Raw genomic sequence first — 15612 nt, 5'->3', positions numbered from 1 at the left:
TCGTAATTTTAGATTTACAAGCACACAAACAGTACTTATATAAATAGAACAGGAACAACGCCTATTATAGAATATAATACGTTATGTTATAGGCCAAAGTATCAGATCACTAATTGTTTCTAACAGTTATCGTTATTATATTATTTTTTTGAATGCTGGTATTCAGTGTCTTTATAAGACATTATTTTGTATTTTTGAAATTGACAAAATTATTATAATTTAAAATATTTAATCAACAAAGTAAAATGCACACCACGAAGAGTGTGTTAATTGCTTCTATTATTCTGTGGCAGAATGTTTTTATACACGAAATATTAAATTGTGAGAGACAGGAAGACGTTTGGGTTTGTTGCTATGGTTACGGATCACGCTGTTGAGTGGTGCCTGCTGTGTGTTTAGACAGCGCTCTGTTCTTCCTAATATTTCATTGTTTTTTGCAAGTTGGTTAATTTAATCAAGACGGATTAAAGAAAGTCGCTCACCTCTTCAAGGTATTTCCATTCTTAATCCTAAATTTAACTTTCCAACGCAGTTGAGGCAGAAGGGGCCGTGTTTATTTGAATAGTAAATGTATCCTATCATATCTATGTAATGTCGCGTTACTCAGAATTATGATAAAATAAAAACACATTGTGCACAACTTATTACGTGCTGCAAATAACACATATCTCACTTTTTAGCGTAATTATTTTACATGAATGACGTTAAATACTAAACGAATGCTCCGGATTCCACATGTAATTAAAGACGGGCATCCACCAGTCGCTGTAAAATGCTTCAGGGCAATGGCTCAACCCAGACTGTACGGATATATTGTTGGTATTCCTTCTCCTAACATCACTTAGAAGCCGTTTCCGTCACAGCGGAGCAGCCATGCCCCATTTTAAAAAGCCCCGGAGAGCAGAACCTCTCGTCAAGGAATGGGACAAAAAGGCACAGAAATGTGGATTGAGACACAGCGTCTATTCGGTCAACGGGGATCAATACACCGGCGAGTGGCTGGACAACATGAAACACGGTAAAGTGACAGCAGTTCCCTGCCAATTCCGGTTTTAGATCAATGTATAAAGGTTGCGTTTAGCGGTGAGTTTAGCGGTGCTAAGAGGGTTTCCCAGCAGTTCATTTGTTTGTGGGATGGACATCGGGTAGTCAGAAGAGTAAGCCCCCCTCTACAGCGACCTGAATTGGTGTAATGTTGACTGGTGTTTGCACCGAAAGAAGAATCAGAATCTATTTTATGACATTTTTTTCTGATTAAAATATGAATCATATGCCAAAGAAGATTGACCAGAATTTGCAGAGTTATTCGATGCAATGCACCTACACTGTTTTTCAGGCACAACCTGAAAACTCTGGCCTTTCAAAATGAGATAGTGGTGGAGGTGGGGGGCAGTTAAAAATTATTTGGTACTTTTAAAATTATATACATAGAAAAATGTTAGCCCCGAGAGTGATAGTGAGACATTCTTTGTAAGACAAGGGACTGTAATATCCAGCACACAGTAAGGAGGACCTACCCCAGGATGGTAAAATGAGCTGATCTGTTTTTTGTTGTCGGAATTAGGAAAGGGCACACAGGTGTGGAAGAAGACTGGAGCCATTTACGACGGGGACTGGAAACGTGGCAAGCGCAGTGGCCATGGGACTCTGAGCGTGCCCCATCCCGACACTGGGGAGTACGTCAAGGTCTATTCGGGAGCATGGAAGAACGACAAGAAAGAGGCGAGTACCAGAAGCAGCACAGGAGGGCTGGGCTTGGGTCCGGGAGGGGGTACGAGCTGAATGTGTCTCGCTGAGTGCAATGGTATTCGTGCACAGATCATGGTGTTGCTAAGGCGCGGCGAGGAGGTAGAGAAGGCCGCGTCTTGCTGTCAGTGCTTAGCTGGACTGACAGGGTACTGATGGGCAGAGTGGGTTTCACAGAGATGGAGGTGTACTCGGGCATGATTCAGGCTGATAGGCCTTCTGGGAAGCTGGCTTGTGAGCAACAAGGACTACCCTGCTCTGCAGGTTGTCAGTGTACTCTGCCCACACCCCTTCGCTCAATGACGGAGCACTGGATCAATGGGTTTCAATATCATGCACTGATGAAACAATTGACTCTTAGTCAGAGGCAGGAGGTTGGGACACTTGGCCCAAGCGAGTCCTCACAGCCCCGGGACGTGTCTGACTCCTCGTGGGAAGGAGTCCAGTTTCTGAGACCAAGGGCTGTGAACTCTGGCTCACCCATGCATAGACGGGTGTATTTTGTGAAATGTAGGCACCATGCTGCAAAGTTCAGGTTGACGTAATCTGCCTTCAGTTTCTGTAATGGCAGTGACGGTGTGATTAGATATCTGCACGGACTGTGTTACGACCCCAGTAGTCTAGGGGTAAAGGGGTGTAACATTCAGGACGGGTTTGGATGCAGGTGGGTTTCTGTTGAGGGACTTAGGAAGCAGGACAACACAGTTTCGTGCAAAAGTGATTTATTATTTACAAAAAAAAGTGAATAAGTGACTGGTACATATTTACAGGACACAAAGAACACACAGGGAAAAGGAACCTGAGTGGTGCTAAAGAAAATAAAATGAAAAAACAAAACGGCCCTAGCTAATACAGTGACGATGAGATCTGATCTATCTGATAGATCTTACCTATTAACATTCCCCCAAATGTACAAAAGGTTCATAGTTAAACTCAGACAACACGATTGAGCAAAATTGCACAATGGCGGAAAAAGGGTAGTATGCAAATATACGATACAAAAGCGAGGAATGGGGTACAATGAGAACAAGTAAGGTAAAAAGGAAAGTAACAAGTATGTGCAAGCTAATAACAACACACAGGTAATCAAAACTAATCAAACAAGCCAACAAACAAACACGAACACTAGCGAGCAAATACTATGAGATGTTGAGCCGAAGTTAACCGAAGTCGAGCAAAAGCTGATGGAGTCGAGACTTCTTCAAATATATAAACTGTTAATTTTGGGTTCTGATTGGCCGGGAGTAGATTGGCGATGACATCACAAATGTAGTGATGGTATAATGACGGACCAATAGGGGGTACCTAAATACAGGAAGTGGGGAAAAAACCAAAACACACAGACACGCATGGGGACGTAACAGACTGTAAAGGGCCTCTTAGTGTTTTCCCTGCATTCCCACAAAATACAAGCCATTTCGCAAAGCATGATTTGGAATTCCACATTGAAAAATAGAAAGCCTACTTCAGGTATATTAATGTTTGCAGTTTTCTGACAGGTTATTCTGTGTGTGTTCTTCAGGGATTTGGGACTTACTTTTACAATGATTCCTCCTGCTACGAGGGAGAGTGGCTCAGAGACCAGAGGAGTGGTTGGGGCAGAATGTACTATGTGAATGGAGATATATATGAGGGGGAGTGGCTGGAGGACCAACACAATGGACAAGGAATGCTGAGACTTGGTAAGGCTTGATGATCACATATTCTGCAACTGTTGAGGTGTCTCTGTAAGCAGCACAGCAGCAGGGTGATGCCATCCATGATGGTTGTATATTCTTCTCAGGTTCAGGTTATTCATTGTCTCTGTGGTCCAGTAAGTGTATATTTCATTTGCAGAACATTTGCAGATTAACATGTTGTCCATGTTTTGTGAACAAAGTCAAGAAAACGAGCAGCGGGATTAGCTTTTACCAAAACAAAAACTGACAGGTGGGTTTGTCATTGCATAATTGTCCAAGAAATCTGTGCCTTGGCTTTCTGGTAGAAAATGGGTGATATATTGGCTGGGTGATTTTATCTGTTTGGGGTACTTGGGCTCGATTCCTGGGTTAGATTCCTAGCCAGAGCACCTTTAAGGATGGAATCAGCATGATCCCTCCAGTGGTTCCACAAGCTTTCTGTGGTTACTCCCAATTTCTGCTGCAACTTGCCAAGACTTTGCTGCACCAGAAGGAAAGTGCTGGGCAAAATCTACCACAATCTACCACACGCTGTCAGGAGTGACTCAGTATACCTTCTGCCCCGTGCTCTGATTTGAGTATGGGTTTCTACAACAAGAGCTTGCTAACAGAGATTCAGGTTCTGCCTGCTAGGTGAGGGCATTCCTGTATAACGCAGGAAACACTTGATATTTCTTCCTCTTAGCAAACGAGAACAGGTATGAAGGCAGCTGGAAGACTGGGAAGAAGCACGGGCCTGGGAAGTTCTTCTACCTGGACAAGGGCCAGCTGTACGAAGGGGTGTGGGTAGAGGACATTGCCAAGTGTGGAACCATGGTCGATTTTGGGAGAGAAGGAGCCCCGGCCCCAACTATCTACCCAATTCCAGAGGTAGGGATAGCTAATACTCACCGCCTGAAGGGGAAAAAAGAAGTGCCAGCACCCCCTGCCCATTTTGAAAAGAAAACCTTAATGTTGGTAAAACAAAATTATGGAAACAGGCCTGTTTATTAGTTTATTTTTACGCCTGGGAAAAGTAACACAGCTGAGAAGCTCTGTCTTTAGGACTGTGAGGATGGAACTTTGCCTCACGTCATTGTGGATTTATCCTTATGAACTGGGGAAAAGCTGATCCCTGTATTCAGTCAGAGAAGGCCTCAAAGTTGCTGTGGGAACATTAAAATAATTGGACAGGAAACCCTATCAATAAATGGTTTTTGTATTATCTATATTATTGTAAAGCATTAGAAAGAATACCTATACTATAGTAATTCGTTTAACAGAGTATAATCAGGTGTGTGTCGAATCCAACATGGTTAAAACACTAAACTAGAAAACCTTTTAAACTATAAAGGCGAGAAGAAAGATTTTGCAGCACTGTGCAAGTTGTTTTATTGTTTGATTTAAAAGTTAGTGAACACAGGTTCAAAAATGAATTGGCATTTATCCATTTAGATGTTTTTTCTAGGATGGCAGAGGGGTCTGTTTATTCAGAAAGTTATGACAGAAATTGGCAGAAAGCAGAAAGAAACACTTCAACCACATTTATAAATTCAGATTATCCTTCCTACATTCTATATGGACCACTTATTAATGTAAAGTTACATTTTTCTGCCTGGTCAGTGTTTGTGCATGTTTATTTTAAGCCCCTTGCCACTGCTTCAGTGTTTGTCACTCCCCCTATTTTTTCATCTACAAATGTAGTTTGGAAACTACACCAGAATCTAATTTTCCAATTCATTAACCAGTTTTCATGTGCAACCTTGGATTCTAGATGTTCATTTGACAGCCATTTTCCTTATGAAAAGCATTCTGGGAAACCATTACATTGTGTCAGCTTTAGTGGTGTCATTGTTCTTGTGTTCAAATAATTGTAGTATATTAAACAAAAACCATTCTCCTAAATCCATGTTGGTTCTCTCTTAAAATGTAATTGTTTCGTAAATGTAAAACTAGACAACTTTATCCCATTTTTATGTTCATGCATTTTGAACAGAATTCTTGTTTCGTGACTTTATAGCGCACAGAATCATTTTCTTTCTGTATGTAATGTAGGGTCTCCTATCGTAGAATGCTGCTTCTTTTCATGACGGTGCAATTTTCTTTTATTCAAGGTACATCTGGCAGACCCAGCTGCAGTTTTAAAAGAAGCCCTATCACAGCTTCCAGTCGAACAGGAGTAAATTCAGATTTTACCAGGATGGCAGAGACAAAGAGAAAACAAGGGGGAAACAGGCCCTCTCTCACACCAGGCTGCATTGGCATCTCTTTGCAAGCATAACCTGATTCATTGCACCCAGTAAAGGTGGTACCAGATAACAGGGTCATTATCTGCAATCAGTGAAAATGCATCATCCTTCTCTTATAGGCTGAAGGCCACAGAACATATAATATTCTAGTATGCAAATACAAGTTTTGCAAAATAGGCTTAGAGGTTTCTGGGATCTTACCATTGTAATCATGTTATATCCTTAAGTGTTTTTCAGGGGTTTTGTTTTTCTTCCGAATGATTTGTACATAGCCTCATTCCATAAGATTAAAACCTTTTCTTGTAAAGAATATTAAACTTTATAATTTCTTTCCCTTTGACCTTACCAAAAAGTGCCTCCATCAAATTCTGAAGCAGGATGTTGATCAAATGCGGTGAACATACATTTTCTCTTAACAGTACCGAATTGGAAAGGAATCTTAGTAGCAATGATCAATGTTCACCCCTTTGCACTTTCTTTAAAGAGCGCAATAGACAGGAATCAATTTAGAGAGTGACACAAAAAAAGCTCTCGAGACTCTTACAGGATACAAAAGGTATATTTAAATACCATTGCTTTTGTGCAGTTTTTGGACATTTACAGCTTTCAGAAGTTTAAAAATACACAATTGACAAAAATAATTTAATGAACAAGCTGATTACACATTCACTCTTGGTATACCTTTTTTGGTTAAAAAATAGTAAGACTAACAAACCTATTGTAATCATCTGTGCACTAGATAGGTTTGGAAATATATTATATTTAGAAGTACCCTGAATTGTAGGTATAGTACAGATGATCAGAAGTTTACTCATTTTGTTAAGCAGTTCAATATTTAAGTTAAAGAAAATATATCACTGAAAAGCATTTTGCAGTCTTAGTTTTCCTTCTTGGTGTGTGTGTGTAAAGAAAAGATTTCCATATACATTTAACAGTCATAAAATATTAAACAAACGTGTTTTTCCCCAGTGATCTTGAACAGTAGTTCATTTAATACTAATAAGTTAACCTTATGAGTATAAAAAATAATCTTGTCATGGTATTAGCTAACACAGTCTGTATCAGTTTTGTAGCTTCTGAATTTAGGAATTCATGGCTTGTGCTGTTCACTCAAGTCTTCAGATTATCAGGAAGAACAGGATCCAGTGTAGCGGTCTGGCCAGAGCATTTCTTAATTCACTACTTCTTAATGGCCAGTAGGTGCCAGAAGTGGGATGCATTTCTCCCTATTGCCAACAATGATTACAGTAGACTCCATTAAATGAACATTCACCTATTAAAAACACCTTTTTCTTCGCCACAAAATATATAAATACAACTAAATTCCAAAATTAGTTTTAACATTTTCTTTTTTGCTTGAATGTACCTCTACTATTGTATCTTTCCACAATAGTGGAATAGTAAAATGCAGTGTAAAGATAAAACAATTTTGGTTCAAAGAGCCATATTAAGACTTGGCACTGTCCTTATGAAGCTAAACCCAACTAATTTATGTTGTGGTTTTAAAGATGCTAGTCCCTTGATTTTCAGTGAAATATTCAAGGGATCTGTCATTCACCTTATATTTTCATATCATAACTATACAAAAGCAGTTTCATCTCATGACAGATTATTAAAAGGGTATTAAACAGGCACATTGAACAAAGATTCTTGACTTTGTAAACTCATTCTACAATGCCTTTTTAAAACTTGTTAATGAGGTAACCACTACAATTTAAGGCAACTATTCTTGTGAAATCTCATTGCTTTTTTTAAGCAATATATATTTATTTTTTAAAGCTGTATCAAGTTCAAAGAAAACATTTTACAACTAATTGCCTCAATAATGATCGAATACTGTAGCAAAAGTAATGCACTGCACAAAAATCATTCAATGTTCTAGGTTCTCTTTCTTACAATTCATATACTGATAAGAGGGGGCAAAATAAAAACTGCAGAACCCTACACAATCCAATCAAAACGTAAAAATGCATGCGCTACTGCAGTGCTAAACACCTTTATCCGTCGACTGTAAAAATTTAACCTCTGCATTTCTATATAAAATATGCACAGATATGCAAAACCCCTTGAAACAGCAGCAAAACTGTACAGTAAATCTTACAAATGATGTTTTCTAGGCAACAAAAAACAGTCATTAGTTTAAAACAGTAGAACCCGTCCATGCATCAGGTAACATATTACAGTAGCCATAACAATCAAGAGTTCAGTGACTCAAGTGGGGCGTTTATTTTCTGTTTAGGGAAAATGACTGCTCGGTGACTGCATCGGAGCTTCTCTGTGGTCCAGCTGGTTCTGGAGTCTGGCAAAATTGGAAAGTTCTTCCAGCTCCTGGAACTGCCTGTCTGTCTTGTGGCTGACGAGCGACCGGTAGAAATGCACCGCGAAGACGATGAAGATCACCCCGAAGGGCACCATGATGGACGTGGAGGCGATGGCCGCCGCCTCCCCGGCGCTGATGGTCTCGGTGGCGTTGTGATCGCCGGACGGGGACAGGGGGTTCCTCTTGACGGGCAGGAACTTGACCCAGCACAGCAGCACCACCTCGGCCAGGAAGAGCAGGGTGCCGATGACGGTGGAGAAGGCCCAGGCCAGCTCGATGTGCCGGTGCATGCGCTCGTGGGGCGACTCCTTGACGGAGTTGAGGTTGTGCACGTTGCTCACCGCCTCGATGTTGGGCAGGATGCACGTGCTGATCATTAGGGCGAAGAGGTGCACGGCCACCAGCACAGTGGTGCAGGCGCTGAAGGCGATCAGCAGGCCGGGGGGGTAGTCGTGGTTGGGCTCCAGCTGGACCTCCACCATGGCTACCTGGGGGCGGCAGACAGAAGACAACTTTCACTACTCACAATCCAGATAAAATCTGTCGAGAGGAGAGAGGTCCCGTGTTGTCTCTCCCGTGTAGTCTTACTAATGGTCAGAAAATGTCCGAATTGCACTTTTTCATGGTTTAAAAGTATATACATTTTAAAACTTCAAAACCACAGTTTTTACAGTGCATTTGCTATTAAGACAGAAACTAAGAGCCTTGTTTTGGTATAGCTTCCGGTCGTTTTCCTGTCCCCCCCTACCAACACGCCCTATTTGGCCTTCGCGAGAGCGTGTAAAAGTTGTGAAATGTTGTGAAAAGACAAAGCCGTGTACAGAGCTCCATGAAGTCAGAATCCCACTGGGGGTTTCCAGCTTCACGCACCCCAGTTCCTCTTCTCCCGATCGCAATGCAGATGAGCTCAGAGTCTGTGGGGATGGGCTTAATATGTCAGTATCCAATTCACCAGAGCAGTCAAAGCCCTTATCGTTAAAACTGCCCTGGGATGTAAACTAAATAGAATATCTTCCCAATGTTTCCTGGATAAAAATCAGACCAAAGAAAAGTCAGAAAAGCAGAAGCTCCAATTCTAAACCATACTGACTCCATGGCAATTCTTCATCCATGCAAAGAGGCAGGAATAATTTGGGCTTGTGAATAAAGCATTTTTATTGTTTTTCTAAAACCGGAAATGAAAATAAGGGTGAAACAATAAAAATTTAATTAAAAATAATTCAGAACCGAAGCTCTCAGTCCTGATGCTATTATCTCTTTGGTGCTTGTTGTGATCAATTCTTTAATGCTTCAGCATCTTTAAATGTCAGGCCAAGCGTGTCAGGACTCCACACAAATACCTGTCTTTAGAATTTTTTTTATCTAAAGTTGACATGCGTGCGCTGGTAACAGACATTTTCACTGTTGTGGAAAGGCCTCAAATCAGAATTTAATGGAAGAAGATAAATGAAGGTTATGCTTCCTAAAACATTTTTTCCCCCTTTTCAGTCAAATGATTGAAAGGACGAGCCTCGTTACCAACAGTTACCATACGAGATGCAGTTTTAAAAATACCTCATGTGCAAACTGGGGGTGCACAACAGGTTTAATGAATCAGGACTGAAAAGGAAAAGGCTAAAAATAAATAATACTAAGTATGCCTTTGCTGTAATGTGGTTATACATTAACCCTTAATAATGAGGTTAATTCCACACTGAAGATTGCAAAGAAAGATGTTCTGGCTATTAAGCATTCTACAGGAGTAATGCCTGACATCAGAAGAAGGCTCATTAGCTGAAACATTTTTTCTCTGTTTCAGAGAAAGCAGAGGAATCCTACTCCACTGGGCCCCTGAGCAAGGCCCTTAACCCCAGCTGCTCCAGGGGTGCTGTACAATGGCTGACCCTGCGCTCTGACCCCCAGCTTCTCTCTCCCTGTCTGTGTGTCTCATGGAGAGCAAGCTGGGGTATGCGAAAAGACAAATTCCTGATGCAAGAAAATGTATGTGGCCGATAAAGTGATCTTATCCTATCTAAATGTTAAATGCTCTGCTTTTTCCCCACCATTTCTAAACCCTACAATAGATAAGAACACGAAAACCAATAAATAAGTAATTTCAAACAGAAAGTGTCATAAAGACCTAAGCAAAGGCATGGCTAAAACCGCTACAGCACACAATCCAATCCACCAACCTATGTTAGTACTGAAAGTGCTACTTTTATTTGAACATTTTTCAGCAAACTACTGATGGCAGCATCTGTACCATTAATTGAGATTGGTTGGGAATCCGCGTGGAGATAAGCAGCCGAATCACTGAGGCAAATTAAACAAACACCGTCTACAAAGAGTTCTGAAGAAGATGATGAGCATAATGGAATGTGTGGCTCACCCCCTCCGCTGTGAATTCACACTGCTCCCCTGCGGGAGACACCTCACCAGGTAGAACAGTAACAGACTCCAGAAATCTTTCATCTCAGCTCTGGAGCTCTCTCCCAAAGGATATCGGAGATTCACCGTCTCTAAACTCCTTCAAATCCAGACTCAAAACCTTCTTCTTTAGAAGAGCCTTCACCTTAACTGGTTCTGTTCTTTACCCCTCCACTCTGACTGCATTTTGTACCACCATCAACATACTCTCATTGTGTACTCTCATCTTGTGTATTTTGTTTTTTTATTGTTGTTGCTGCTGTTGTCTTTCTATAAAGCGCGTTGAGAAGCCACCTTTAAAGGCGCTATATAAAGTAAAGTTTATTTGATCACCTCTGTAATCTCACTCTTAACGTAAAGAAGCTCTCTTATCACCTGAAACAACGCTCTACGGACTTCTTAGTTGGCGACTATGTCCATCTTTGTTGTATTGCTGTGTTACGCTCTGTTGCAAAACACATTTCCCCCAGAGGACAATAAAGCTTGAAGTGGAATTAAACGGAAACGCCCTGCGGACACTCCTCAATGTGCAACAGAACAAGTACGATTTTCAGAATGAGTGAAAGTGATCACAGTGGAATGAATGTAGAGCAGATACAGTCTAGGGTGTTCCTGTATAACCCTAGGTCACCTCCAGTTTAAACCAATGCCTCTTATAATCTAAACCAAGGAAGGCGGGGTGCCGGTACTCTGCCAGTGTACAGCCACACAATTAATTTGCAGTGATCTCTGTTCCTACCCCCCCAAAACAAAAATCAAAACCCCACTAAATGCACTCCTCCTTTCGTATATTTCACAATGACTGCTCTGCAATAAATCGGTATGCCCGGGGTTCATTGCCGGACCTGGGGGGCTACCTGCCTGGAGTTTGTGTGGGGGTCTTCTAGGAGCTCCAGCCTCGCCCCACAGCCCAATAGCATATTGGCGTGGTTAATCGGGTTCATTGGCTTCTGTGAGAACTGGGCCTGGTGTGAGCGTGCGCAAGTCTTCGTCTGCCCTGTGCTGGACTGACTGGTGTCCTGACCAGGGTGCCCTCCCCTGTGACCCTGAACTACAACCAGCGGTTAGAGAATGGCTGGGTGGGTGGGTGCCAATATAAACATTTCCTAAGATGTTCGATGTGAGTTTTCGGCCCATTTGGAAGCCACTCAAGGCAGAGCTCTGGACAAAGCAAGAAGAATTGCTTCCTCCAGCACAGTTGGGAAGGGAATCCCTGCCATCCCTGCTTCCCAGACACACATACTGGCTACAGGCACATCGAGGTGCAGAAAACACAGGTTTTGTGTATTCGATTCCTGGGTATAATACATCACAAAATCTCACCTGCCGTTGCTAACTATATTCCTTTTTAAATGTAATAGTGATATTACAAATGACAGTAGTTTTAAAAAAAATCTCAATCAAAATAGTAGAGGGGGGCTCCCTGTGTTTTATTACGGGGAATTTTGGTGCTGTGCTTAAAACAGAACTGTAGCTTTGTCATACAGATGAACTATTCAGTGCAATCTATTACAGGTTCGAAACCCTTTAAAAAGCAGAAAAAGACTGTTTAAAGATTAGCCTGCACAACACAGATACACAAAAGCAGCACTGTCAAACCTTTCCAAGACGTAAATGACTGAATACGTGCTATGCCAGACTTACATTCTTTCTACATGCAGTACTCGAATGGAAAATCACCATCTTGGTATGTAGGCAATAAGAAAGTATAGCATTCGTTAATGGATAGCTATAAGACTGTTTTTTTACTAACCATTCATATCTTGGCGCTAGTTTTACTGCCAAGCGTTATAAAAACGGGTCAATTGTACTCAATGTCAGTTTTGCCACCCTATGCGCACCCAAAGAAACAATGACGAGTGTAAAAAATGCAGCACTGGAGATCTGCAGTGGAATACCGATAAAGACTAAATTTATTATTCTAGTGGGTTGTGTACACTGGTTGCACCTTCGCATAATTTACCAAGAACATCTTAGACGTATACTGTCAGAATTGCACAAACACGATCAGAATCTCACGGGGCTCAATGCGGACTCAATTTACTTCCTGACTGCAAAATCCCACCCCGAATTCCAAGGCGTGAAAATTAATGAATAACATTTCGGCACACAAAATGTTGCCATATGGGTGCATTACTTTACCAGCCGTTCGCCCACGTGAAATCACCATAAAATGGCAAAATGTTGTTCGGTGCATCAAATGCCCCTATGAAACTCTACCCAACTGAATCTGACAGCTTTGAATGATAAAACTTCAGTGGATTCGGGGAGTGGAGTTAATGCAGAGCTACAGTTCCCCAAGACGGTGCAGCTCTCATTGAGAATTTTGGGGTTCAAATGCAAACACGAGATCTCCAACCCGACTTAAAACATAAAATACATGAAATAAACCAATTGATTAAGCAAGAGGTACGGGCAGCGCAGATCGTTTTAACCAAGATCAAAGCCAAAGGCATGTCACTGTCAAGACGCTGAAACAAAAACTGCACGGCACCAAAGACGAACAGGAAATCAAATCGTTATCATGACGGGGATTGTTGACACGGCAGCTAACTTGGAAATACAATAAAAACGATACGAAACTAATCTGAAATCTGAAAACATCACACATCTCTATTAATACCTCTTCGTGCACCGGCACAAATAGGCAAGTTTAACTGTCAAGGCACGCTCGTTTCCCTTCAACGGGGGAAAAAAAAAAACCCACTTAACGACAACTTTTAAAAAAATTAATTCGGCGCCCTTCTCGGCCACATAGTAGCCGTACTCACCATTGCGAAACCTGAGAGAAGGGCTGACGTTCTGCTCGAAGCCTTGAGCTTGGCTCTGCTCAGATAGAGCTTCCTCCAGGACAGAGCCTGCAGCGAGTGCTCGTTAAGGCTCATCAAGGAGAAGCGCCGGGCAAACTTGGGCAGGCTGCAAAACGGGCCGCTTCGCGGTTACGACAGGATCTTCCGTTTGGAAGAGCAGACCGTCCCAGCCTCAGGAGGCGGCCTCATGAGACCCTGCGGTTCAAAGACTCCGGGACCGGGGGGCAACGGGCAGCCGGCTACCGACAGACCGCTCCGTCTCAACTTCTTATCCACAGAGCAGAGAGGAGAACAAGACGCCCTCTGTTTCCCAGAACCCCGTGCGGCTACCGACGCAGCGCTCATATGTGACACCCCGCCCTCATGAAGGCGGATACCCCCCCCCGAGTCGACGGGGTCCTGTTGGAGCCGCCATTTGGGCCGTGCAATTGGTAGTTACGGATGCAACTCTGAAGGGTCGAAGATATTTTTGCATGTCCCTCCCCTATTTTGACAGCCTGCTTTTTTGTAGCAGAACTCATTTAGCTGTGAAGGCTTCTATCCCAGTAAACGGAGAACGGTGGAGCTCAAATCACTGGTCTACATTCGAATTTCCTATGTCCACAGTGTGAACGTATAAATCAAGAAAATACACGTAGCGATTTAAACAGATCCTTTTAACTTGAAGCTTGCTTTTGAACTTTCCAGGATCGATGGCCATTAATCTTTCCGGAAAGGAATACGTGTATTTGAAACAATACACATTAAATCAGATTTTGGATTCAGAGCTTAGGTTCCAAAGAGGTTTTCAAGGGATACGTTGGACTGTTTCATTTGAATGCGGCTTTTGAAATGAGGGTTAATGCCGAAAAAACATTTTTAAATTATGCAATATCAGTTGTACAGTAGCACAGCACTGAATCAGTACTTGCCTTTAAACACCACATTCAGTCGACATGCAGTACATACTAAATACAGTCTTTTGCGATGATTATCGCATTGTCTATCGTGTTCTGGAGCGGGGCCGTCGGCATAGTGCGGAAGATGTTACGGACATTCCCCGTGCCATTTGTCCCCGAAAATAAAACCACGCACACGCACAAAGACCGCTAACCCCCATCGTGGAATGTCCACGCGAGGACGGCCGGGGGGGGGGGGGGGTCTAGACTTCGGTTAAACCATTTTTAACAAGGGGAGGGACACCTGAAACCAACTCTGCAGAGCTAGTGGCCGGGCTATCCGACACGTTAGCAACAAAAAAAAGCGATGCTGCTGTGCGTGTCTCTCTCTGTGTGTACATGCACAATGTCATGCATCTGGAGAGGCACGCTGCATGCACGCACCGTCTCTCGCTTTACACAACACACACAACAGCTGCAGCGCCTGCGTGCATGCTTATTGCAGACTCGTGACCCAGAAAGAAAAAAAAAGAATCAGGGTAGACGTGACTTTAGGATTGTTTTATTGGAGCAGCACCGCATCGAAATACAATTGCTTTTATGCTGTTGAAAACTATGAAGAACGCGGGGATGTAGGCTTGAAGTTGTGAATAAAGATGACGCATGACGCTCTCTAGCAATGTTTTGATTCTTTCGGCCGTGACGTCAGCTCAATACTATACAAAAATGGTGCCTACTTAGTTTGGAATCGGAAAGCAAAGTGTTTTCTAACTTTAAATGTAGCATTTTCGGCACAATGCGGGGCTAAAGTGGTAAAACTGGCGAAATCTCCAAAAAAATGGAGGCGCACGCAGAATCTGGACGCAGACTGGTGTGTAGTTTTACCCTATCCTTTTATAGCCAGCCTAGGAAAAGGGACTGAAAGTGTAAGAAATCTATTTAGAAGCATTTTCGGTATTAGAAACAACATTTTAACGTTTCACACTGCTTCACACTGTTTTGCGGCATATCGATGCGTGCAGATCTAATTTCACAGGTTTCGGTGAATTACATGTATTGGCGCAGCAATGTGAGGAATCTGACGCTGGACTTATTTTTGTTTTTAGCGTTAAGAACGTATCCCCGTTTTAAATGGTGGTAAGAGTCGTGTGGCACAGCAGTGTGGCTAAGCCCTGTCTTGCAAGGCAAATAATGACTGGAAACATTTAACTAGCGTGCAAACGCTGTATATATTCTTTTTTTTTTTTCATTTAGGCTTGATGGGCCTAGGGAGTTACATTTATTTAAATAACGCTGTGATGCGTGCTCCTGGTGTGTTGTAAAAATCTTAACAATCTTAAATCTCGATGCATTTTGTTTTTTTTTACGGGCGCAGCTCGTGTTGCTTCAAATTAATAACGTGATTGGTAAGCAAAGTATCTTACCTGAATGGTTTAAATATTAAAACAGCAATTTTTAAAAATATATAAAAGCAGCACCAAATGGGCATCGTGTTACAAAAGTTAGTTAAATATTCGCATTGTTTTTATCGTTGCATAATGCATA

The 15612-nt window shown here is 42.1% G+C and overlaps 3 protein-coding genes across 7 annotated transcripts in view; 2 read left to right on the top strand and 1 right to left on the bottom strand.

The window, feature by feature from the left end:
* Positions 1 to 332: 332 nt before the first annotated feature.
* Positions 333 to 6621, top strand: morn3 (MORN repeat containing 3). Of its 3 annotated transcripts, none has more exons than XM_088618023.1 (6): positions 333 to 491; positions 846 to 1018; positions 1565 to 1722; positions 3269 to 3428; positions 4111 to 4295; positions 5519 to 6621. In XM_088618023.1, exons 2-6 carry the CDS (start codon positions 874 to 876, stop codon positions 5585 to 5587), a joined length of 717 nt encoding a protein of 238 aa, XP_088474149.1. In that variant the 5' UTR covers positions 333 to 491; positions 846 to 873; the 3' UTR covers positions 5588 to 6621. The 3 variants fall into 3 exon arrangements, with proteins under 3 accessions (XP_088474149.1, XP_088474150.1, XP_088474151.1); XM_088618024.1 differs by having other exon boundaries at positions 846 to 1023; positions 1570 to 1722; XM_088618025.1 differs by having other exon boundaries at positions 345 to 491; positions 864 to 1018.
* On the bottom strand, positions 6194 to 13520 carry orai1b (ORAI calcium release-activated calcium modulator 1b). Its single transcript, XM_088618026.1, has 2 exons — positions 13151 to 13520; positions 6194 to 8461 (listed from the first exon to the last, which is right to left on the bottom strand). The coding sequence occupies exons 1-2, from the start codon at positions 13262 to 13264 to the stop codon at positions 7889 to 7891; spliced, it is 687 nt and encodes a 228-aa protein (XP_088474152.1). The 5' UTR covers positions 13265 to 13520; the 3' UTR covers positions 6194 to 7888.
* Positions 13521 to 14533: 1013 nt separating this feature from the next.
* kdm2bb (lysine (K)-specific demethylase 2Bb) overlaps positions 14534 to 15612 on the top strand; it is a 79780-nt gene continuing 78701 nt past the window's right edge. For all 3 annotated transcript variants that reach the window (XM_088618814.1, XM_088618815.1, XM_088618813.1), the window contains exon 1: positions 14534 to 14938. In XM_088618814.1, coding sequence (XP_088474940.1) covers positions 14906 to 14938 — 33 coding nt within the window. In that variant the 5' untranslated portion in view covers positions 14534 to 14905. The remainder of the gene's footprint in view (positions 14939 to 15612) is intronic.

Source organism: Lepisosteus platostomus, chromosome 24, assembly GCF_059453375.1.
Source record: "Lepisosteus platostomus isolate fLepPlt1 chromosome 24, fLepPlt1.hap1, whole genome shotgun sequence".
Classification (NCBI taxonomy): Eukaryota; Metazoa; Chordata; class Actinopteri; order Semionotiformes; family Lepisosteidae; genus Lepisosteus; species Lepisosteus platostomus.
Note: the sequence above shows the minus strand (reverse complement) of the source record. Positions and strands in the feature narration are given on the sequence as shown.